This window comes from Chiloscyllium punctatum, chromosome 1 (genome assembly GCF_047496795.1).
Source record: "Chiloscyllium punctatum isolate Juve2018m chromosome 1, sChiPun1.3, whole genome shotgun sequence".
Classification (NCBI taxonomy): Eukaryota; Metazoa; Chordata; class Chondrichthyes; order Orectolobiformes; family Hemiscylliidae; genus Chiloscyllium; species Chiloscyllium punctatum.
Window position 1 is genome coordinate 44,806,514 of NC_092739.1, and position 26,937 is coordinate 44,833,450.

Below are 26,937 nucleotides of genomic sequence, written 5' to 3' on the forward strand. Positions count from 1 at the left end.
TGAGTTACTTGCCACAGAATTCTTAGCTTCTCAGCTGCTTTTGTAGCCACTATATTGCTAGGGCTAGTCCAGTTCAGTTTCTGGACTACTCTCCTCCCACATGCAGACAAATCTTTGACTGCAGATAGCCTCATACACCATAGTTCCTTGACCTTGAACTTGAAGGACGTCAGTCAAGGCACCACACTGGAAGACACTGAGGCTGAAGGCAATGTCTATTAAATTGTCAGGCATAACATCCGCACATTCTTGGACACTGGGATACAGGGTGAGAGTATTGAATCAGTCATGATTCCACATGTATCTGTTGGGAAAGGATATTCCATGCTTTTCAAAGAACCACAGTGACTGTCAAAGTTCAATGGGCAGCTCAGGTGTCCACTGTCTCTCCTAGCACATTGGTTTGCAGAGAAAAACTACATAAGATATTATGTCTCACAGGTTAAACAGTCATCAAGAATGCTGAAGTATATCAAGGCACTTTACAGTCTCTGCATTCTCAAACACTGAAGGGTTACAGATGAAAAAAGAGTCACGCAGGAAAGAAGACTTTTGTGAGGGCAGGAACCGCAGATGGTTCATGTCATATCCTCACTTTAGCACCATGAAGTGCAAGTGCTTTGTTTCATTGCAGCTTCTTCTCTAACAGTAGCATAGGGCAGGGTATGTGAAGGTTCAACTGAAGATATCATTCAGAGATTAACATGGAGAGTGTGACACCTACGTTGCAAGACAAAAGTGAAAGAAAGCAAACCAACAAGTCAGACATATGAAAACCAAAAGAACCGTGGAAGCTGAAAATCAGAAACGAAAATAGAAATAGCTGGGAAAGGCTCAGCAGGTCTGGCAGTTTCTGTGAAGAGAAATCAAAGTTAATGTTTCAGGTTCAATAACCCTTCCTCAGAAATGATGATAGCAAGGAAATAGTTAACTTTCTATGCTGAGAGTGGGATGGGGGCGGGGGGGAAGAGAGTAAGTAGTCAATGATAGGTGGGGACAGCGCACAAGGAGAGATAAAAACAGTTAGACAGACAAAGGAGTGGATAACGATAAGGCTAGGTGAGTGAATAGCTATTAGTGTATAATTGGTAGCTAATGATGAATGGTGTGTAATAGCAGACTTTGTGATAACAAGGTTGGTGTGTGCGGAGTTGTTGTAAGCTCATGTCAAGATTCCTTAAACCCTAAATATTTTGAACTCAATATCGAGTCCTGAAGGCTGTAGAGTCCTCAAACAGAAAATGACGTGCTGTTTTTCCAACTTGCGTTGGAGCACTATAGCTAGCCTGAGAGAGGGATGTTGGTCAGGGAACATGGTGGTGTTGAAGTGGCAGACAACTGGAAGCTTAGGGTCTTTTTTATGGATAGAACAGAGGTGTTCTTCTCGTGAAGGGTCCTCCTGGTTAATGTCTGATCCTGCATCACACCTTCATCTCCAGAGGATTGCTCTCGCTCCCTCAATTTGTCCACACACAGGACAACTCCCCTTTGTCTGTTCAAATTGTGAAAGACCCACCACAATAATACATAACACCATGTCTAGATCGTACTGCAAATCCCTTCCAGGGTGACGTAGGCATTAAAATCTCATCCTCGGGAGGCCTACGCTCTATTCCAGTGTATACCTGGTGGAAAACTGAACAGCATTGCACCTGAATCCGGATCTGGAAGTGGTTGTGGGGGCTGAGGGGGTTTACCCCTTTGTGCCCCTGCAGCCATTCCTGTAGGAATCAAGGAGCTCTGAAAGGAGCAGGCACCTGTGAGGGAGTCTGGATCAGTTATGGCAGCTCCCAGGATCCTGGCGCACATCTCAAAGTGAGGCTTCGATGGCCAGAAAATGATTGATCATTATAGGAGTGAAAACAATCTTGCCCTGTTGTCAAATGCCAGTGATTGGTAATGGGGTACTCTGTAACCATTGTGGATACAAATGATCGATCTGGCAACACCAGCAATGGTGGAGGATCTGAGCTTTTTGACTTTCTTCACCAAGATTGGAGGTAATGCCCAGGTGGGTTCTTGCAAGAGTGGCATTGATAGAGTATTGAACGCACTTGTGAGTGGGGGATTGGGGAATGTGAAAAAGATGCTGCTAGTGGTGCTCTGGAATGGGCCACTAGTGTAAAAATTAAGAGCACTTCACATTTTGAGGGATCTTGCAATGCGACTGCCACCCAGTCTGAGGCAAAATTCTGAGGTGGCACAGCAGGGCATCTTAATCATCTGTTGTATTCTCATTCTGACATTTGCAGGTAATTGGCATGATGCTAGTAAACCCCGATTCTCACCATTCATTTGTGCTTCTTCTTCCTCTGGAGCCAGTGTAGCAACCATTGGAGGTTGCTGAACTTGTCTTGCCTCTGCTGTCTCCTTCTCCTGTTGATGCTCAATGGGCCACAGCCACACCAAGAACAGGCACAGCAGCTGACAATTTAGCTCCATTAATATATAATTTGTGGGGGAAGTCAGAAAAATCATGCAGTGTAATTGAAGGGTTGCCTGCACACTCATCTCCTTAACAATCAAGTGTCAGCATACAACGTGACATACAGGCTTCCCAAAGAGGCTGATATTGTGCCTCGATAAGGAACTATGAGTTATGTGACTTCATCAAGTTCACGATGAACAATCAAAATGTCTATGTTTCATTGGGAGTGGATGTCTGCCAGTAGGCCTTCATCAAATGCACCCTCCCTCCAGTAGATTGCAGTGATCAATTGGAAACATCAAGGTCAGTTTTTTAAATGTCTTCTTACAATAAAACTTCTTATATCTCAATAATAAAGAAGCAATCAGTGGGCACAATGTAATGCTCATGATTTCTTCAGCTATTGTTTGTGCCCACAATTTTTTATATCCATTTAATGAGTGTTTCTGACTTCCATATGAAGTCAGAATTGAAAGTAAATGGGTAGCATTGCTTAACCGGTGATGTCATGATTACTGCAATTGCCCCCTTGCACGTAAGTCATTTACATCTTCTGAACTTTAAGTAAATTCAAGAAAACACATACTTTCTATTTCTCTCTGTATATTGATAAAGGCTGGAGGACAAGAATGAAAGGAATCATGCTGCCTGATTTTTCAGTCTGTTATTATCACAGTGAGGTGCCTGTCAGTTCAGTTTGATTGACAGCTCCAAGTGCTTATAAAGTCTTTGAACTGGAGCAATGAATATAAATGCTTGTTTTTATAAGGGATTAAGTTGTTGAAGGGAGTTAAATGTGAAGAAGTTCTTATCAATAAGAATATTTTATAATAAAAACAGAAACTGCTGGCGAAACTCAGCGAGTCTGGCAGCAACTGTGGGTAGAAAGCAGAGTTAACATTTTGAGTCTGGTGCACTCTGTTTTTGTTTCAGATCTTCAGCATCCATAGTTCTTTATCTTCTATCAGAGTATAACAATGAGGTGGATTGGATGGGCAATGTGGAGAGGAAAGGACTGGCAAGCTGTTTATTTTTTTAACAGCTGTAACGTACTTCCGCCCAGTCAGCCTTTTGGAGACAGGAATTCTCTTGACTTTGCACACCTGACATGGGTTTAGGTCCTATCTTCCACGAGGGTAGAACTTCCCTGGTGTCGCAATTTCTCACTAAACCTCTTGCAGGAACTTAGTGGAAACAATGCTAAAATGACAGGAAATCTGAAGAGCCCAACGGAAATTCTGGGCACAAATATGAAATGTAATACTCTCACTTCCTGTTCCACTTACTCTTGGCATAAATTGACCAATGTCTTTAGCCTACTTGACATCCACTGAACGTTTGTTCTGTATTTACGTAAAGACGCTGGTATGCATTGGGTAGCAGTATTATTTTTTGAATTGACATTTTCTTCAACTCAAAGTTGGAAAGTTGTACAACCTTAAAAGTCAGTGGCAGTGTAAATTTCAAGCAGAGAGTTGACCTACTGTCAGAAATAGCAACAAATGGCTTTCATCCCAACAATGCAGCCTATGAAGGCAAGACCAGGAATGTTATCCAGCCTCTTTATACATCCTCAAACCGAAGAGTCTGCCCTATAACCTCTAACACTCAATTGCAATAAATGGTATTTTTTTCCAGGTGCAATAAAAAAGGAATAAGAGGACTTAAGTAATCTCTGGAGAATGATACAGGAGGCATTATTAAGTTGCTCATGTGTCTGTTCCATTCAGGAAATGGGGTTAACATACAAAACGGGCAGACAGCCAGTAATATAGGTGTCTGCTCCTCTCCCTAAAACCCTGCTAATTAGCCCATATGGACTGTTAAGGAGAGCAACATCTGCTTTCATATACTCTATCTCAGTAATCACATGTTTCTTAAGAAAAGGTCATCTATCATGGTTTGGAAAATGTTATTCTAGATTGGTTATGATTGCCATCATGATCCAAAGTATTTTTACATCAGTTTTAACACTGTAACATAGAACTTGTCATGAGTTCAAATATCATTGTTCATGCACTGCTACCATCATTATTAGATCCTTATTTTCCCATTCAGGATCAGCAATAGTACAACTTAGCAGAGAAACACAATATGTAAACTAAAGGTGTTAATGCTATGCAGTCGAATCTAACTAATAGCTTTAAGCAACTTGAGCTCAGCATTCATGATCAAAAGCAGCCTTTAAGCTTATTGCTAGCTGTCTCTTATTGCAGATTTCTCGATTAAATCAAGTATAATGCCCTGAAATCAGAATGACACCACTGTCAGAATTTGATGCAGAAGTGGCATTTCTTTTTTCAAGAAAAGATAACCATGCACAGCAATACATTCCACTGAACACCTTTTCCATTTTAGCTAAGCTCAGTGGGTCTGCACTGTGAAAGAACCAAATTCAATTCACCACAGCTTTTCATAAATACACACTGTAAACGCAAATCTATTGGCATATGTTCATTCATTTATGAGACGTTATCCCATCAAAATGCAATCTTCTATTAAAATACCATGATTAATCTTAGTGATCAATTAAAAAAAAGTTTTGCGTGAAATGTTTCACTTACAATTTCTAAGTTATTTTTATACATCCCAGAATTGTAAATTTTGCTCTATTGGTACAATGGAGGTAAGTGGGTACAATTGGTTACATTGTTTGTGTCACAAATGGAATAAAGGTTGCATTAAAAGCTGAGAAGGGTTTCGTAGACAAAATGTTGATATCCAGTGTTGAAAAGTTGATTTGTTTCAGGAGTGAATAGCAACATGTTAAATCAAGCCAGAAGCCTTGACAGTACGTGTTAATAGTCAGGGAAGGGTTGCTAGTATGAGCTTGGAACTGTTGAGCTCAGGGAAGGCTTAATTTGTTAAAACTTAAACTGCCAAAAGGATAAGGAGCATTAAGTGAGTGAGATTTGTCGATTACAACTGGAAGAGTATAGTGGGATCGTTTTCTTATTTGAGGACTATAATGAGGCAGCAATTTCTATTACAATTTGCATTCATTTTGAAAACAATGAGTGGAGTTAAATCCAGCCTGTGATGGTGGGAACAATAATTGCAGGAGATGGTGTAATTACCTGGGAAGTTGAGTGTCAGGTTGCCAGAGGCGGGAAAGCCTCCTGTGATGAAGTTGGCAGCAGGATGTTGCCAATATGGGACAGTTGTAGAGAATAGCATATATAGACATTGCGTATATATAAACCTGTTTCACTTCTATATCTGAGCTGGTGTCACTTTGGGTCTGACCTACATAGAAGTTCAATCTATCTGTGCATTCAGATACAATGTGTAGAAACTAACTCTCAAAAGAATTATCTTGTCGAGTTTAAAATGGAGCCTCATTCAAGAAGCTGAGCCTTGACAGGTCAAGAACCCAGACCTTAAAGTGCCCTTTTCTCTTTGTTACTGCAGATGTTAGTAACAAAGTGTTACTAACACTTTGTTAAAGTGTTACTGCAGGAGCAGATGTGGTCTCACTCTGGAAGAACTAGCAATAGGGTCAATTCACACTGTATTACTTAATCCACATAGACTTGAGCATCCCTACAGTCATTATAACAATGAGGCAGAAGCACCAGGCCAGGTCCACTGAAAACAGACACAATGGTAGTGCCAGAAACACTGGCTAAGCCGCAGAGGAGATGCAGAATACATCACCGTACCCATGGCCTAGAGTTCCATGTATTTCCTACTGGAACTATTCTGCTGCAACTGTCTCAACTAATGGGTTTCAGATTTAAATCAGAGATGAGGAGAAATTACTTCACTCAAAGGGTCACAAACCACTATCCAAGAGTGCAGTGGATGCCAGGACACTGAATTAATGTAAGCAGGCATGGGACCAGTCTAGCACAGTCTCCCATTTGTCTCTTGAGTCTGAGACATCCAAACTTTCCTGACTAGTATGACGTTCCAAGGAGGATATTCTGCACTTGAATAAACACATTAAAATAAAATAAATGTTAAAAAGGATCTTGACATTTCACTGGACCAAAATAGAACATAGAAGAATACAGCGCAGTACAGGCCCTTTTGCCCTCGATGTTGCGCCGATCCAAGCCCACCTAACCTACACTAGCCCACTATCCTCCATAAGTCTATCCAATGCCCGTTTAAATGCCCATAAAGAGGGAGAGTCCACCACTGCTACTGGCAGGGCATTCCATGAACTCACAACTCGCTGAGTAAAGAATCTACCCCTAACATCTGTCCTATACCTACCACCCCTTAATTTAAAGCTAAGCCCCCTCATAATAGCTGACTCCATACTGGAAAAAGGTTCTCATGGTCAACCCTATCTAAACCCCTAATCATCTTGTACACCTCTATCAAGTCACCCCTAAACCTTCTTTTCTCCAATGAAAACAGCCCCAAGTGCCTCAGCCTTTCCTCATACGATCTTCCTACCATACCAGACAACATCGTGGTAAACCTCCTCTGCACCCATTCCAGTGCCTCCACAACTTTCCTATAGTATGGCGACCAAAACTGCACACAATACTCCAGATGCGGCCGCACCAGAGTCTTGTACAACTGCAACATGACCTCAGGAGTCCGGAACTCAATTCCTCTACCAATAAAAGCCAGTACGCCATATGCCTTCTTCACAGTACTATTTACCTGGGTGGCAACTTTCAGAGATCTGTGTACATGGACACCAAGATCCCTCTGCTCATCCACACTACCAAGTATTCGACCATTAGCCCAGTACCCCATCTTCTTGTTACTCTTACCAAAGTGAATCACTTCACACTAACCTACATTGAACTCCACTTGCCACCTTTCTGCCCAGCTCTGCAACTTATCTATATCCCGCTATAACCCGCCACATCCTTCCTCACTGTCAACAACTCCACCGACTTTCGTATCATCCGCAAACTTGCTCACCCAACCTTCTAGCCCCTCCTCCAGGTCATTTATAAAAATGACAAACAGCAATGGTCCCAAAACAGATCCTTGTGGAACACTGCTAGTAACTGCACTCCAAGATGAACCTTTACCATCAACTACTACCCTCTGTCTTCTTCCGGCGAGCCAATTCCTAATCCAAACCTCCAAATCACCCTCAATGCCATACCTCCGTATTTTTTGCAGTAGCCTACCATGGGGAACCTTATCAAATGCCTTACTAAAATCCATATACACCACATCTACCACTTTGCCCTCGTCCACCTCCTTAGTCACCTTCTCAAAGAATTCAATAAGGTTTGTGAGGCACGACCTGCCCTTCACAAAACCATGCTGACTATCCTTGATCACATTATTCCTATCCAGATGTTCATAAATCCTATCCCTTACAATTCTCTCTAAGATCTTTGCCCACAACAGAAGTGAGACTCACCGGCCTATAGTTACTAGGGTTATCCCTACTCCCCTTCTTGAACAAGGGAACCACATTTGCTATCCTCCAGTCTTCTGGCACTATTCCTGTAGACAACGAGGACATAAAAATCAAGGCCAATGGCTCTGCAATCTCCTCCCTTGCTTCCCAGAGAATCCTAGGATAAATGCCATCAGGCCTAGGGGACATATCTATTTTCACCCTTTCCAGAATTTCCAACACCTCTTCCCTACATACCTCAAAGCCATCCATTCTAATTAATTGTGACTCAATATTCACATCGGCAACAATGTCCTGTTCCTGAGTGAATACTGACAAAAAGTATTCATTCAGTGACTCCCCAATCTCTTCAGCCTCCACACGCAACTTCCCACTACTATCCTTGACTGGACTTATTCCTACCCTAGTCATTCTTTTATTCCTGACATACCTATAGAAAGCCTTTGGGTTTTCCCTAATCCTACCAACTAAGGACTTTTTATGTCCCCTCCTTGCTGCTCGTAGCTCTCTCTTCAGATCCTTCCTGGCTACCTTATAACTTTCAATCGCCCCAATTGAACCTTCACGCCTCATCTTTACATAGGCCACCCTCTTCCCTTTAACAAGGGATTCCAATTCCTTATTAAACCACGGCTCCCTCACACGACCCTTTCCTCCCTGCCTGACAGGTACATATTTATCAAGGACACTCAATAGTTGCTCCTTGAACAAGCTCCACATATCAATTGTGCCCTTCCCATGAAGCCTACTTTTCCAAGCCACCCATCCTAAGTCATGCCTCACTGCATCATAATTTCCCTGCCCCCAGCTATAACTCTTGCCCTGCAGTGCACACTTATCCCTCTCCATCACTAGAGTAAAAGTCACCGAATTGTGGTCACTGTCCCCAAAGTGCTCACCTACCTCCAATTCTAACACCTGGCCTGGTTCGTTACCCAGAACCAAATCCAGTACGGCCTCACCTCTTGTTGGCCTGTCTACATATTGTGTCAGGAAACCCTCCTGCACACATTGCACAAACACTGACCCATCTAACGAACTTGAGCTATAGCTTTCCCAATCAATATCAGGAAAGTTAAAGTCCCCCATAACAACCACCCTATTACTTTCACTCTTCTCCTGAATCATCCTTGCAATCCTTTCTTCTACGTCTCTAGGGCTATTAGGAGGCCTGTAGAAAACTCCTAACAGGGTGACCTCACCTTTCCTATTCCTAACCTCAGCCCAAACTACCTCAGATGGCGAGTCTTCGTCCATCTTCCTTTCCACCGCTGTAATACTATCTTTGACAAGCAATGCCACACCTCCCCCTCTTTTACCCCCACCTCTGACCCTACTAAAACATTTAAACCCTGTAATCTGCAACAGCCAATCCTGTCCCTGTTCTACCCATGTGTCCGTAATAGCTACAACATCGAAATCCCAGGTACCAACCCACGCTGCAAGTTCACCTGACTTATTTTGTATACTTCTTGCATTTGAAGTATACACACTTCAAGCCACTTTCCTGTTTACAGGCACCCTCCTTTGAGATTAATGCCATGTTCCTAAACTCCCTACGCTCCAGGTCCTGCACCCTAAAGCTACAGTCTAGGTTCCCATGCCCATGCAGAGTTAGTTTAAACCTCCCCCCAAGGATACTGGTGCCCCTCAGGTTCAGGTGTAGACCATCCTGTTTATAGAGGTCCCACCTTCCCCAGAAAGAACCCCAGTTATCCAGATACCGGGATCCCTCCCTCCTGCTCCATCCCTGTAGCCACGCATTTAACTGTTCTCTCTCCCTATTCCTCGACTCTTTATCATGTGGTACGGGTAACAAACCAGAGACAACAACTCTGTTTGTTCTAACTCTGAGCTTCCACCCTAGCTCCCTGAAAGCCTGCCTAACATCCTCAGCCCTCTTCCTACCTATGTTATTGGTGCCAATATGGACCATGACTTTGGGCTGCTCCCCCTCCCCCTTAAGGACCCGGAAAACACGATCAGAGACGTCACGTACCCTTGCACCTGGGAGGCAACATACCAAACGTGAGTCTCTCTCGTCCCCACAAAACCGCCTATGTGTGCCCCGAACTATTGAGTCCCCAATAAAAATGTTTCCATGTCTGAATAAAATTGGCCTTTGTTTGGACAATTCAAAATCCATGCAGCATAATAATTCATTGTGTACATGCACTCCACTAGACAAGCTGGTCTTTCCTTTACTAGATTCACTTCAATGAAGTACCCAACCCACTCATCTCTCTTTTTACTTCAACATTTGTCATTTTTGTAAGATTTTAGAGTGGGAATATGTCAATTTGTTGCTTATTCATGAGAATTTTTGAAGTGCGGACTTGCATCAACAATCACCATGAGATATTTTATATAGGAGTGTGGCAGCTAACAGTCAAGGTCAGTTCTGAAGCTGAAACACACTGAAGCACATTTTCGTCTTTCTGGCATCGGTGGTGACCTAGCGGAAAGAATGGCCTGCCCATTGACTACAATATAAACTGAACAGATTAGGGGAGAAGACAGGAGCTAGGAACCATTGGAAATGGTCGCCAGCAATCCAGAACACAAGGTTTGGGGACTGATGGGAACAATGGGACAAAGGTTGGAAATGAGGAGAAATCATTGGTGGAATCAAACTAACATGGAGAGTGAGACCAGTAGGTTTCAGGAAGAAACAAATAAGATCGAAGATTTGCTTGAGCTGCTTGAAGATGTGGAGTACTTGGCAATTGTGGGACGTGAGGCTAATGAGGAGTTTTCCTGCCACCCAAAACATTAACGTGCTTCTCGAACCCATCACACAGCTGTTATATTCACATGACTGCTGACATCTGAGGCAAGGTGCATGGTATAAATTTTATCATTACTCACCAGACTCTCTAGAGTATGCAATTTGCACATACCTAAATTGGATGTGGTCAAGTCGGAAATGGCATGTTCATTACGGGTTGGAGTCTTTTAATATTTAGTACCCCTGCCTATCATGAGGGAGGATGTTACAATCCATCCACCCCCAGCCCTTACCCCTGCCTTTAAATCTTGTAAAGAACATAAGGATATTCACAAACTGTGTATTCTTCATGTACAAATTTCTGCTGGCAGTGTAATTGCATGAATTGTTTGTGCATTTATATCAAATTCCTCTCCTTGCGACATTAAAGGAGAAAATGATTGATCCTAAATCTGCTGGAAATGTGTATATTGTGATGCAGACCTTTCTATTAATGAGTAATGCAACCTGATTCTGAAGACCATGTTTAAAATTCCTAATGCACTGAGTAGGTTGATGATTATTTTCATCATTAGTAAGTCATCTTTGACCATCACATTCTACTGCTTAGCCTCCAATTCCTCAGTGATACACTGGAAATAATTTTATCAATCTCATTTTGTACATCACATGTTACATATTAATGAGTAAATAAATAACAAGCACACCCTCTTGCATTGGGGCACATTAGTGTGGGAAAGTCCAGTCATGCGCATGCACTAAACCTGCAATGCAAAGGGAATTAGACCACTGCTTTGCATTATGACAGATTGCCTCATTAAAGACATCATGCAGGGTTGGTAGGAAAAAGAATACTGTACCAATTGGCAAGGGGCATCCAGCCCATCCAGGCCAGGTTGGCCTGGCTCCCCTTTTTCCCCCTTATTGCCTCGGAGACCCTGTTTATCGAAATTAACTTGCATTGTTATTGACAAATGAATTGCTCCGCCTTCAGAGAGGCCAACACTTGACAGTTTACAAACAGGAGAGAGAGGCACCTAATGACTTCGTGGACAATGTGTGGGGTGAGGGGATTTCTGAAATGTAAACCAAGTTGGAGATATACAAGGATGATTAAACTGAGCATCCTTTCTTCCTGTTGTTACACTTAAAATCTTAATATGACTTATGTGAAAGAAACAAATGCTCAATTTACAAAATGTTCTTGCGACTCCATCTTGGACATGTATGTTTTTGAACATAAATTCAAAATTTGGAACTGAAGCACAATAATATCCCTCCTCCCCATTCAGGATTTTCTAAATATCTGATGCATGTATATGCCTCACCGCACAATAATCCTGATGGGACCGAAACCCCCTTTCTACACGTGGGACGTATTCATAGGTTGACTGTGACCAGAATGCTGCAAGGCAAAGGTTGTGGATGGTAAGTTAGTGCAGCTGCTGCTCGCTGTGAGATCCTCAGATAAAATCCCACACAAATAATTTATTTCATTATGTGCACTGGGGCCGTTAGACAGAATGTGCCTCTTTCTTCTGTTTGGCTTGAGATGTCTGAATACCAGTACACAGCAGAGACATACCAATGGGCAAGGTGCATCTAATCCAGGAGCACCCTGTTCTCCTTTCTCCCCCTTTGGCCCTTTTTTGCCTTTCTTTCCCTTTTCCCCCTGCGGACACAATGGTTTGGTCAAAAAAAAAAGTTTGGTGAACTCAGGCACTGCTACATATTATTGTACATTATGTCAAGCCAATTTGAGCACTAAGAACAAAACAGTAAACGAGTAGTCATGAGTTTGGAGCCAGAAAAATGCTTGGCAGTTATCAGGAGTAAAGGGACTACAGTGAGGATAAGTGATGATATTAGAAAAAAAAGGGAAATTAGTGAGGTTGCAGGAGCACTTAGGAATGAGTTATATTCAGAAAGGAGTAAAACTACATCTCTTATTATAGCAGTCAAATTAAGGAGTAAAAATTAAAAGGATGGGTCAAGTCCATAGGTGGGAACCAATATGCTCAGGTTTCAGAGGGCAGAGGGGGAAGGAGAAGGGTAGGCACCTCCAGGTAAATGAAACATGCTTTAAACTGAGCAACAGGAATAAGACACATTCAGAAAGAATAATGTTTCTACAGTGGCAGTGGCCCTTTGCATTTGCCTATGAATTATCTTAACAGTGACCATCAAAGATCTGCAGCATTGAATTTAAGGCAATTTTCAGAAGCAAAAATACATTTTGCAGTCAGTCGTCACCGTCCTTGTTTGAGTTTGCTACATAGGCAAAGAGAAAAGGGCACTCCCTCCACCAAACCAGAAGCAATTCAATCAATTGTGCAACTGGAAACAAATGCAAAAATAAAATTAATTACTTAACACAGCCCTCCTGACGTTATGAGATATCTAACCATATGACCCTTTGATTAACAGAGAATTACACTCATCCTCAGTGAATGCAATCCATAAAATATGGTATTTGGTCAATGAAAGAAGCATTTAAAAATGATATATTCCTTGATATTATAGACAGTCATATAATTTTGTGTAATTTTCATAAAACTTCAGTGGTTTGATCTCTGTCTCAATGGAATTTCATATAAGTTATGCAATTAGTTCAAATGTCGGAGAGGAAAAATATCCAATTAATACTTTAAGGCTACTATTGTTGGATAACTCACACACTTAAAAGGAGGGTAGTGGATGGATAGCACATGGGCCACATTGCTGAGTACGTGCTCCTAGAAAGGATTTTTACCAGATAGCAGCACACATTGGGAATCTGTGTCAATATTGCCCTCAATCTCCTATTTGCAGGCAAGGCTCCATGCTAGCAGCACGCACTCAGTCAACCTAATACAATCAATCAACAAGAGACTTATACACTTCAAAACCGTGATTGAAAGCTCATACAGTACACAGCCTCGAAACTGTTGACAGTTACATCAGGAGATGAATGTTTACTTTGCACAGATGACATTTCCCTAATCTCTACTTTTAATGGAAAAGTTAAATTGTTAATAGGCAATGTATGCTGACACACCTGAAATGCTCTCAGTCCACATGTGCAAAACACACATGCACAGTACCCACGCCAGTATTCTCAGTGATGTAATTCTATCCCATCACTCATATTGATTGTGCTTATTTGGTTGCTGTCGTGAAGGGCATTTCACAAAGTGGGTATGTGCACAGCTTTCTGCAATGTGCAATGTGATCCTTGTAAGGTGTTAGCAAACACAGTCTTCATTATAATAGTAGACCAACACTAAGTGGACAGAAGAATGCCAAGGGATTGTGTTAGGTGTCCATCCAGTGATATTGCAATTTCCCATCCTATAGAAATGGAGGCAGAAATTGGTTTGTACAACATGTGCAAAGCAGACAACTCATGCAGTCTACATCAGAGTGCTGGATGGACAAAGCTTGTGCAATCTACAGTGTTTTTGAGAGGTTTACAGTCAATAGGAGAATAGTAGATATCTAGTTCACACCAAGGTAAACAGTCAACTCACACAAGATCACAAGAAAGCATTAGATGGAATGCTCATGCAACTTAAAAGTGCACTCTGAATGAACATCTCATTTATTTCAAATATGAGTGTTTAAATCCAAATGCCAAAGCTTCAGTATTCCTTAATATCTCATTCAGCCAACCACTTTAAATGCTGCTTTCAACTTTGGATAACTATCGTTGCTTTCACATCAAAATATGCACTATACTTTTAAATCAAATGCTTTAAGTTGCCAAATGAAGTAGTAATCGGGAAAACTTGTTTAATTTTATGTTGTTGCAAAATACAGATTATGGAAAAATATTGACAAAAACAGAAATTGCGACATAAGCTCAGCAGGTCTGGCAGCACCTGTGGAGAGAAATCAGAGTTGACGTTTCGCGTTGAGTAACCCTTGCTCAGAACTCTGTGACGTTCTATGGGATCTGAAGAAGGGTCACTTGACCCGAAATGTTAACTCTGATTTCTCTCCACAGACACTGCCAGACTTCCTGGGCTTATTCACAATTTCTGTTTTTGTCTCTGATTTACAGCATCTGCAGATTCTTTTGGTTTTTATTTATGCAAAAATATGGGATTGAGAAGAAACAGAGTACAGGTAATTGGGTCACTTTAGATAGTTTATGCGGAGAAATAGTGATGGTTAGCTGTTCTAGTTCGCTGAGCTCAGCAGAGGCATTACAGAGAAAGACCTACTAAAGAAACAGCTGGGGAGAGGAGTTTGTCTCACTGATAATGTTGTGAGACAAGATTATTTATTTGGGGGGAAGCTGGCGTGGTTAGTTAATTAAGATGAAGCTTTTCTGTAAAACAGTGGATCAGGAGAGAAAGTAAAATCTAAAAAACATTGTCATATCTTAGCTACAATATTATGGAAAGTGGTAAATCCAATGATAATGCTTCGAGTTTACATATTTCATCAAGAGCACTGGAATAATTTCAAATATAAAAATCTTTGGTATATTGACACTATTGTCATTATTTTTGTTAAGTTTTATGTCAACTTGTAAAACTGGATTCTGAATGGAAATCCTTCTATGCAAACAGTGTCATTCCAGGCTGTTCCTCATTGGTGATGCTTTGCCTTCCAACATCACTGACCACTTGGACAGATCGACAATAAAATCAAATGATCTTGCTAATTGCCATTGTCAATTTCCTAAAAAAAATGAACCAACTGTTTTAAGCTCAGGTGTAAATGAAAACCAGCTCTTCAAGCAATAAGAACTATAAATATTGTGGAATAGCTTTTACTTCAGATGTGAAGTAATCAACTCCAATGATCTATAGTATTTATATAATGAATGTTCTTTCCTTATCTCAATCTCCACAAAGTTCTTTGTTTGATGTTTGATCACTGGTCTTTACTTTTTAGTTATTAATGATTATCCATATGACAATGAACATGATATAGAAACAATTTGGAATGTAATAGGAAATAATCTGAATGAATTCACTGTGATGAATACCACTTGTATTCTATCAGGTTAACACTGGCTTTTAGTGCTTCACTAAACAGTGTTCAGTTACGTTTGCAAGGCTATTTATAAGGCATGTGTACAGTGAATGGAAACTACCACACTCACTGTATTGTATTCTACCCAATCCAATTTCAGAAGGAATACTGGAGGTCTAAGTGCATGTGGCTCTCATGCTTGCATATCATTTCATTCCAGCAACACTGAAAACAGCCATTTGAAGAAACTTGTAAATGCAGAGATCTGTAACAACACCTTTTCGCCCCTTTCTCCTTTATCTCCTTTCGGACCAGAGAAACCCTGAAAGAAATAAAAGTCACCAAAGTAGCTTGGAATAAATTTATAATTCTTGTTGTGGAGAAAAATAACAAAGAATGATAACAAATCTGTTCATCCAGACTAAATTTTACTGTACAAAGAGGCCAGTCTGCTTAACCTTCACTTGTTTCCTCCTTATCCCTAACTTGTTCATTTTCACGTGAACCTGCTATTTAAATCTTTAGCTGAATAAGTAATTTGGCTTTCCCAATTTTGTCAGTTCCCTTCACTTTCTCAAATGAGAGAGGCTGACAAACTGTCTTCTTTCCAAAAGAGAGCCCCAACTTCCTAAACATCTTTTCATGAGTTAAAGATTGGATATATGTCATCAGCATTGATATTTGAATCTTCACCTTTTTCTTTGACAGCAATAGCATTTCTGAGCAGGATCTTTAAACAACTTGAAATTCATAAATAAAGTAAACAAATTTGAAAAATAGCTCAAGACTCAACAGATTTTAGATTATTCTCTTTTAAGTGAACATAATTGGAAACCTTAGAAATAAGACTGGGAGAAGCATAGTGTAAAGGAAACGGGACTTACGTCTAAACCTGGATCTCCATCAATTCCCTGTCAAAGAAGAACATATTCATAAGGACAGACATATTTGATTCCAATTTTTAAATGGACACAGTGTTCTCAGACTGCAATTTCCTGTGGGTGAATTTTAACTATATTATAAATTGTTTCATCCATTTTACAAATAATACCTCGTAACATCCCAAGAAAAGCCTAATATTATGGAATACACAGATAGCCGTAAGGTTTGTAGCTCAGGTTGAGGTTTACTTTCAAGGTTTGTGGCAGTCCTTGCATGGAATTTTGTAGACGACGTTGGTTTTGTCTATGGGTTGTACTGGGTCTTTTAAGTTTGTTAGTTTTGTTTGTTAGCAAGGACTGCCACAAACACTACATAGGACAAACAGGAAGAAAGTCAGCCACCAGGATACATGAACACCAGCTAGCCACAAAAAGACACGACCCTCTCTCCCTCGTAGCCCTACACACGGATGAAAAAAGCCACCATTTTGACTGGGACAACACATCTATCCTGGGACAGGCTAAGCAAAGACATGCCAGAGAATTCCTAGAGGCCTGGCACTCCAACCACAACGCTATAAACAAGCACGTAGATCTAGATGCCATCTGTCAACCCCTCAGAAAACAAACAGGAAATGACATCACCACAAACCCCAGGAACCCCATCCAGGAGAAATATATAAATAGAAAGCAGGAGACAACAGCTTTGCTTCACTTGGAGGTCGTCACTGATGATGTTACCTAGCCTGGTAATGAAACGTCTGGATATCAAACCTACAGCTCAGCGAGCAAACCTACACCCTTAACAGACAGACGTTTCTGCAGTCGGGCAGCGAGAAATCAGAATGGTGTGTTGCCTCCCTGGTGCCAGATCAAGGATGTCTCAGAGAGGGTGCAGAGTGTTCTCAAAGGGGAGGGGGACCAGCAGGAGGTCATTGTACACATTGGAACTAACGACTACCATATGTTGAAAGATTGGAGCAACTGGGCTTGTATACACTTGAGTTTAGAAGGATGAGAGAGGATCTGATTGAGATGTCTAAGATTATTAAAGGATTATACACTTTGGAGGCAGGAAGCATGTTTCCGCTGATGGGTGAGTCCAGAATCAGAGGACAAAGTTTAAAAATAAGGGGTAGGCCATTTAGAACAGAGTTGAGGAGAAACTTCTGCACCCAGAGAGTGGTGAATATATGGAATGCTCTGCCCCAGAAGGCTGTGGAGGCCAGGTCTCTGGATACTTTCAAGAAAGAGATGGATAGAGCTCTTAAGGATAGTGGAATCAAGGGTTATGGGGATAAGGCAGGAACAGGATACTGATTGTGATTATTTGGGTGGAGCTGAGAAATAAGAAAGGGATGATCACCTTATTGGGATTGTACTATAGACCCACCCCCCACCCCCCCCGCCACCAAAATAATCAGCAGGAAATTGAGATAAGAATAATAGGGTGTCTGTGGTAGGGAATTTTAACTTTCCAAACATAGAATGGGACTGCCATAGTGTTAAGGGTTTAGATGGAGAGGAATTTGTTAAGTGTGTACAAGACAATTTTCTGATTCAGTATATGGATGTACCCACAAGAGAAGGTGCAAAACTTGACCTACTCTTGGGAAATAAGGCAGGGCAGGTGACTGAAGTGTCAGTGGGGGAGCACTTTGGGGCCAGTGACCATAGTTCCATTAGTTTTAAATAGTGATGGAAAAGGATAGACCGGATCTAAAAGTTGAAGTTCGAAATTGGAATAAGGTCAATTTTTATGATATTAGGCAAGAACTTTCAAAAGTTGATGGAGGCGGATGTTCACAGGTAACGGGATGGCTGGAAAATGGGAAGCCTTCAGAAACGAGACGAGAGTCCAGAAACAGTATGCTCCCGTTAAGGTGAAAGGCACGGCTGGTAGGTGAAGGGAATGCTGAATGATTAGAGAAATTGAAGTTTTGGTCAAGAAAAGGAAGGAAGCATATGTAAGGTATAGACAGCAAAAAAATAGTGAATCCTTAGAAGAGTATACAGACAGTAGGAGTACATTTAAGACGGAAATCAGGAGGGTAAAAAGGGGACATGAGATAGCTTTGGCAAATAGGTTTAAGGAGAATCCAAAGGGATTTTATAAATACATTAAGGACAAAAGAGTAATGAGGGAGAGAATAGGGCCCCTCAAAGATCAGCAAGGCAGCCTAAGTGTGGAACTGCAGGAGATGGGGGAGATACTAAACTAGCATTTTGCACTAGTGTTTACTTTGGAGAAGGACAGGGAAGATATAGAATGTGGGGAAATAGATGGTGACATCTTGAAAAATGCCCATATTTCAGAGGGGGTATTGCTGGATGTCTTAAAACACACGAGAGTGAATAAATCCCCAGGATCTGATCAGGTGTATCTTAAAACTCTGTGGGAAGCTAGGGAAGTGATTGCTGGGCCTCTTGCTGAGGTATTTATATCATCGATAGTCACAGGTGAGGTGACAGAACACTGGAGATTGGCTAACGTGGTGCCACTGTGTAAAAGAGGTGGTAAGGAAAAGGGAACTGTAGATCAGTCAGCCTGACATTGGTGGTAGGCAAGTTGTTGGAGGGAGTCCTGAGGGACAGGATTTACACATATTTGGAAAGGTAAGGACATATTAAGGATAGTGAACATGGCTGTGTGTGCGTGGGAAATCGTGTTTCACTGGCTTGATTGAGTTTTTTGAAGAAATAAAGAAGAGGATCCATAAGGGCAGAGGGTTGGACGTGATTTATATGGACTTCAGTAAGGTGTTTGACAAGGTTCCTCATGGTGAACTGATTAGCAAGGTTATATCACATGGAATATAGGGAGAATGAGCCATTTGGATACAGAACTGGCTCAAAGGTAGAAGACAGAGGGTGGTGGTGGAGGGTTGCCTTTCAGACTGGAGGCCTGTGACCAGTGGTGTGCCACAAGGATCGGTGCTGGGTCCACTGCTTTTCATCATTTACATAAATGATTTGGATGTGAACATAGGAGGGATAGTTAGTAAGTTTGTAGATGACACCAAAATTGGAGACGTAGTGGACAGTGAAGAAGGTTACCTCAGAGTAACGGGATCTTGATCAGATGGGCCAAAGGGCTGAGGAGTGGCAGATGGAGTTTAATTTAGATAAATGTAAGGTACTGCATTTTGAAAAGGCAAATCATAGCAGGACTTATGCACTTAATGGTAACATCCTGGGGAGTGTTGCTGAACAAAGACACCGTGGAGTGCAGGTTCATAGTTCCTTGAAAGTGGAGTCACAGGTTGATAGGATAGTAAAGGAGGAGTTTGGTATGCTTCTCTTTATTGGTCAGAGCATTGAGTATAGGTGTTGGGAGGGGCTGAATAAGTTGGGTCTGCTTTCCCTGGAGCGTTGGAAGCTGTGGGGTGACCTTATAGAGATTTTAAAAATCATAAGGGGCATGGATAGGATAAATAGACAAGGTCTTTTCCCTGAGGTATAGGTTTAGGGTGAGAGAGAAAAATGTAAAAGGGACGTAAGGGGCAACCTTTTCATGCAGAGGGTGGTGCGTGTATGGAATGAGCTGCCAGAGGAAGTGGGGGAGGCTGGTACAATTGCAACATTTAAAAGACATCTGGATGGTTATTTGAATAGGAAGGGTTTAGAGGGATATGGGCCAAGTGCTGGCTAATGGGATTAGATTAGTTTCGGATATCTAGTCAGCATGGACAAGTTGGACGGAAGAGTTTGCTTCCTTGCTGTTAACTTTTTAAGAATACCTATTGAGCAAATGCAAACGGAGCTACGCTACAGCGATGTTAGATCACGTTAAACTGGACCCTTTGCCTGGAGGGCTCCAGGAGATTTACTCTCTTTCCATTTCTTGTACTATTATGTGCAGATAACTTGTTAACGTTCAATCACATAACAGGCCTGATCTTACTACATGGTGGCAATGCTGGCACACACACGGAATGGGGACAAGTGGCACAGAGCAACCGAACTGCCCCCACAGTGCAGCAAACAAGTGATTTTAACCTGGTCACCAGTCTGCTGGCTAACACAGGTGGGGCCGTGTGAAACAGACTTCAGCTTGACTCAACAAAGAATTCTGCCATCATGGACCTGAAAACCTTCTGAATGATAATGGTGCCCTGGAAAAGCTGAATTTGGTGGTTCTGCAAGGAGAAAGCAAGCAAGTTGGGTTTGTACCCACTGGAATTTAGAAGGTGAGCAGTTCGGATTGTACCCACTGGAATTTAGAAGGTGAGCGGGTTGGCCTTGTACCCACTGGAGTTTACAAGGTGAGCAGGTTGGGTTTGTAACCACTGGAGTTTACAAGGTGAGCAGGTTGGGTTTGTACCCACTGGAGTTTAGAAGGTGAGCGGGTTGGCCTTGTACCCACTGGAGTTTACAAGGTGAGCGGGTTGGGTTTGTAACCACTGGAGTTTACAAGGTGAGCAGGTTGGGTTTGTAACCACTGGAGTTTACAAGGTGAGCAGGTTGGGCTTGTACCCACTGGAGTTTAGAAGGTGAGCAGGTTGGGGGTGTACCCACTGGAGTTTACAAGGTGAGCAGGTTGGGTTTGTACCCACTGGAGTTTACAAGGTAAGCAGGTTGGGTTTGTAACCACTGGAGTTTAGAAGGTGAGCAGGTTGGGTTTGTACCCACTGGAGTTTAGAAGGTGAGCAGGTTGGGTTTGTAACCACTGGAGTTTACAAGGTGAGCAGGTTGGGTTTGTAACCACTGGAGTTTACAAGGTAAGCAGGTTGGGTTTGTACCCACTGGAGTTTACAAGGTGAGCAGGTTGGGGTTGTACCCACTGGAGTTTACAAGGTGAGCAGGTTGGGTTTGTAACCACTGGAGTTTACAAGGTAAGCAGGTTGGGTTTGTACCCACTGGAGTTTAGAAGGTGAGCGGGTTGGGTTTGCACCCACTGGAGTTTACAAGGTGAGCGGGTTGGGTTTGCACCCACTGGAGTTTACAAGGTGAGCGGGTTGGGTTTGTACCCACTGGAGTTTAGAAGGTGAGCAGGTTGGGTTTGTAACCACTGGAGTTTAGAAGGTGAGCAGGTTGGGTTTGCACCCACTGGAGTCTAGAAAGTGAGCAGGTTGGGTTTGTACCCACTGGAGTTTAGAAGGTGAGCAGGTTGGCCTTGTACCCACTGGAGTCTAGAAGAATGAGAGGAAAAAGGCAGGAAAGCAGAGTTGAGCATTATCTGATCAGTCATGATGTCACTGCTAGTGTAGCAGGGTTACTGGGCTGAATGGAGTACTTTTGTTCCTATATCTTACCGTCTTATACTCCTTGGCTTGTACATTACACAGAGGTGGTCTGGTCACCTTGCTGCAACCATTTTCAGAAGCCCTGACAGGATTGTATGTGTCAATTAGGCAGTTAACTGCTTGCCATTGGGTCTTCCATGCTTCAAATTTAAACTGCTCACCGTGAGGAGTCGCCGACCAATCAGGGAGTTGGTAGCTCTTTACTTCTCGCAGAGCCTCCAGAGGTGGTGACCATTGTTAGTATTGCAGCAGGATGCTGAGTATCCAAAATGGAGCAGACCCTAAAACCCAGACGTAGTTGGTCTGGTTTGCCAGGGACAACCAGAGAGGGAAGGAAGTGGAAGTGGAGGGGGAGTTCTTTTAGCTAGCACTTTCTGTGTAACACAATGTATCCCCGATCCTTTCAAGGCCACAGAAAGGCTGCCTGCTTTAACAGATTGTCTCCCCACATGGCATACGTTCTCCCGCCCTGCTGTTAATTGAATAGGATAGAAGCTCTTGAATGGTTGTCATTTAACTACTAAAGAGCCTAAAGCCTTTTGACCAAAGAGCATCTTCAATCCTTCTTATCTTAAATTGGGATGAGTCAGGAAAGGCAATGGTGCACTAACTACTGCCTTCTTTCCAAATCCTGTAGCACCTTTCCCTGCTCCACCTCTCATCCCGCATCAAACTCCACCCATTATCATAACTACTATGGCCCTGTAAATGGTGGTTTCCCTATTCCACAAGATTACTTCTTGGACAGTGAAGACGAATGAAAATGGCCTGAGTTGAGTTTCTGAATCCACCACAAACCCATTCTCTCAATCACCAAAACGTCTTCTAAAAACCTCTGAAATTACAGAGCAAATAGAACTCATTACCAGCCATTCATAATTGCACGAAAATAGTGCAATCTTTCTTACGCTTTGTACATCTACTTGGTACACTTACAGGCAAACCTGTGGGTCCCCTTGGGCCTGGGTTACCAACTGCTCCTTTTTCACCCTGAAATGACAACACTTAACATAAACTAAATGGCCACAGCTTTGATGAAGAAAGCATGCATTCTCAACTGCTTTTGTGGTTTAGATGTGAAAATTACAAGTGCAGGGGAACCCTGTGGAACAAGTTTGAAAAACACATGTTTAAGTATAAAATTAAACAGCAACACCTAATGGAAAATAACAGCTGAAATGAAAACCATTAATAATGAAGATCCATTTGTTTGTCATAATGTTCTCAATACTTGGAATTGTTTTCACAAAGGAGATGGCTTAATAGCTTTAGCATGTTTTAACACTGAAGCAGCAGCTCCAATATCTGATAAAAAAAACATGTTGGGACTATACTATGAAAACCTTGAAGCAGTTTATCTTTTGCTCATGGTAGTTGTTCAGATTGTATATGTCATTCTGCTTTTAAGATAATTGAGATTTTCCACTCTGCTAAGCCCATTGTGAAGAGATTCTATATTCCATACAATTCATGGAAAGTGTCTTGTCAAACCAGAAACACAGCAAAGAATGCAAGATAGATTGCATGAACCTTCCTTCATGAAAGGTACCTGGCTTTCTACAAGCGTGGCTTGGAAGTTAAATCCCTGGCATCCTTCCATCTCAGTACTGGGGGTGGGGTCCTGCCACATACAGGACTAACAGTCCTTCTATAAACTTCCAAAATCCAGCTAATACTTCTAACCCTAATCACATAACAGTTTAAAATATTATCCATTATTAGCATTAAAAAAAAATCAGTTATGGGTGTTAATGTCAACAATTATTGCCCATCCCTAATTTATGTTAAGAAGGTGGTAGTGAGCTCTCCTCTTGAACCACTGCAGTCCATTTGGTTCAGGTAGACCCAGAGTATGTTTGGAAAGATGGTCCACATTTCTGACACGGAAACATTGAAGGAACAGTGATATATTTTCCAAGCTGCACATTGATGTGTGGTTCGGAGTGGAGCTTGCAGCTAATGGAGATACCCAAGTGCTTGATGCTCTTCTTGTCCAAGATGGGAGAGGTGTGGGTTTGGAAAGTGGCATCAAAAGATGTTTGGAGGGTTGTTGCACTATATCCTGCACAGTGTACACAATGTCATGGGGTACCTGGAGTGAACAAAATGAGGATTGAAGGTGGGTGGATGGGATGATCATAGCCTGCTTTTTCCTGGTTGGTGGCTGAACAGATTGAGTGGAAATATCTACTGGGAAGATCACAACCATCTTTGTGCTCAGTATGCCACCAACGGGTGAAGAGTTATTCCTCTGATTCTGAATGAGTTACAAGATTGAATATGTTGTATTGTTTGTTTGCATGGAACTATTTAGCCTTGCTTCTACACCAGCAATGAACTAACTCCCATTTGATCTGACACACCGAGCAATAACATGGATCACTTTGGAAAATAAAACTCCCTGTCTCCTGACGCAAACACTCAGAGACAACTTCCACCTTCTACAATTTTGCTTCATCCATCATCCTAGAACTTGAGATTGTGATAAATGGGTTTAATAAATGCAACATGATTTAAATGGATGAATCTACAGATACAGTGAAAATGTGAGAACTGCTTTGTGGTCTCTCAACTGTTCTGTTCCTACACACTTCAAAACATGCCATATTTCACAGCAGAATTTCTATGCTAGCTCAAATTGGTAAAATAATTGTAAAAAAATGCACCATTTTAAAACATAAGTTATATTGGTTATGATTCACGTTTCCCAAATTATTCATGCCATTCTAAAAAAGAAGTGCTGTAAATTGTTGTTCTTGCTTCCAGCAGGGTATTTTACCTGATGTCACAAATCTCGTGATGTCCCTTGTAAAATAAGAAACTACAAATGGATGTCACAGTGTAAAAATCCAACAAACATCTATTACACCGAACTATTCTGTACAAACATTTTACATTCATAGGCATGTCAGTATCTGGGCTAACATTACACTGTTAGATTACAATCGAACAGTTCCGTACATGCTTCAGGTGATTAGAGTTAAGATGGAGTATGTGATCTTTATATCCTTTCATTACATGCAAGGATACAAGGATGACATCATGAGCTTGTCTTGTAAAGTCATGCTGCAATACTGAGCCAGGTAAAGCTATAGTGACATACCGTGTGTGGTGATGGTACAGTGACATACTGCATGTGGTAAAAGTTTAATGACTGACTATGTCACGTAAAGGCATAGTAGCATAATGTGTCTGATACTTGTGTGATAACATAATGTATTCGGTAAAGACAAAGAGACGTATTGTGTCTGGTAATTTGTTTGGTAAAGGTTTAAAGACATACTGCATCCCATGAAAGTATAGTGACATAGCATGCCAGCACAGGTGTAGTAATGTACTGTAAGAAAGTGAGACTGTAGATGCTGGAGAGTCAGCGTAGAAAAGTGTGACACTGGAAAATCACAGCAGGTCAGGCAGCATCTGAGGTGACATTTCAGGCATAAGTCCTTCATTAGGAATATGGTTGGGGCGAGGTGGGGGGGGGGGGGGAAGAAGGGGGCTGAGAGATAAATAAGGGGATGGGGTGGGGCTAGTAAAAGTACAGTGGCATATTGTGTCTGTTAAGCTATAGGGACATATATATGTGCAGCTTTTGGTACGATGACACACCGTGCGGTAATGGTACGATGATATACTGTGTACGGTAATGGTACAGTGATATAATGTGTCCAGTAAAGGTAGAGTGACATATTATGGTACAGCGATGTACTGACCGTGAGGACTAACACAGCAGTCCCTCCCCGTGAAAGAATGATCACAGTGAGTTTCTCCTGTTTCTGCCATTTGCAGGCTTTGGAGGACAGCCTTTGGAATGGGTTTCACTTCTCTTTTCTTTTAAAACTAATTCCAATGACTTAAAAGCAGATTATTCAAAAATGGGTGTCTGAGTAAACTTTTCTACATTTTTTCAGATGAATTATTTTTAGTTGGCTTTAATAAATTATTATCACTCTTACATACAAATAAAATTGCACAAAGTCAAGTTGATAAAATACTTCCTATTATACTGACCAATCGCACTGACCCATGGTAGATTTAATGTTTGTGATTATACAAATGGGTTTGAGCAGACAATTAAGTTCTCTGAACAGACTGCAATTTGTGCTCACCGCAGCTTGAGCAGGAATCCTCCCATTATGTAATGGTCAGTTGCGTTGTTTAACCTTACAGAAAGTAGGTCTGCTCTGTCTATTGGCTATAGGGATCCTTTGTATAATGAGTTTAGGCAAATTTCAATTACAGTTTCTGGTGCGTACGGGGTTGAAGCATTAAACTACACCTTTTTTCTGTTATAAAGTTTACCTTTTGAGAAAATGATTTGTGGACAGAAAAAAATACATCTCAGCGTCCTTTCATAATCTGGGCAAACTTTCAGATTTTAACATCAAAATGTCAGAGTATTTTCCAAGCCGCTTCTGGCAGAGTTGTGATATTATGGAATCAGAGTTAAATATTTCTTTAAACAATGCCATATTTACAGAGCGGATATCACCAGGACTAAGAGAGGACAGATAAAATTCTCTTGAACTGGATACTTAGGGCTCACATGGGGAAATCTGGAATTTAATACACAATGCCAAAGAAGCATTGTAAAAGGATGCTGTCACATATATTATGACTGAGACACATGATAGAAGTGGTAGCATGGAGGAGGAGATTGGAGTTCAAATTGCAAGCCCAGTTTGTAATCTCTGGGGGATTATTATGTAAACAGGAGTATTATGTAAGAAGCAGGAGTAAAAGTGGAGGGGGGGGGGGGGAGGAGATCAGCTTGCTTCACTTAGCTGAGCAGCTACTGGGTGAATCAGTAGATCTTTCAGGGACTGTCCCACTCATTCAACCAAGGAATTGCATCTGGCTTTGGATATAGAGATGGGGTGGGAGGTAGGGATGAATGATTAGGAAAGGGGAAAATGTCATCAAAGTAAATTATGAAAGACCAAAGTAGATAATCAGTCAAAGGCTTGGCATTGCCACCAGCCATGTAGCTTATTCCTCATCAATAATTCACTCAAGTAAGATTAACATTCATGTTTTTCTGGTTATTTCTAACTCCTCGGTTCTCGCTGTACATTATATACAGTCCACTCCTTCTCAATTTATCCAAGGCATATTCACAATTCAGTACTTACCCTATCTCCCTTTGGGCCAGCTGGCCCTGCAGGACCCATTGGACCATCGAGACCCTTCAAACACAAAGTGAAAAATGAACTGTGATGAATATTATCCCCAACATACTGCTAAATTCACAGGGTATCCAGCTAGAAGACAGAAATAAGATGAAATCATCTCACATCCATGAGAGTTACCCCAGAGTCCTGTCCTATTCGTGCTGCAAAAGCATTTCC

The 26,937-nt window shown here is 41.7% G+C and overlaps 1 protein-coding gene across 1 annotated transcript in view; it reads right to left on the reverse strand.

The window, feature by feature from the left end:
• Positions 1–26,937, reverse strand: part of LOC140459775 (uncharacterized) — a 243,750-nt gene that overhangs the window by 14,635 nt on the left and 202,178 nt on the right. Inside the window, exons 29-33 of the mRNA XM_072554326.1 lie at positions 26,722–26,775; positions 22,526–22,579; positions 16,347–16,373; positions 15,740–15,784; positions 12,083–12,169 (exon numbers count right to left, since the gene is read on the reverse strand). Of these exons, the coding sequence (XP_072410427.1) occupies positions 12,083–12,169; positions 15,740–15,784; positions 16,347–16,373; positions 22,526–22,579; positions 26,722–26,775 (267 nt within the window). The remainder of the gene's footprint in view (positions 1–12,082; positions 12,170–15,739; positions 15,785–16,346; positions 16,374–22,525; positions 22,580–26,721; positions 26,776–26,937) is intronic.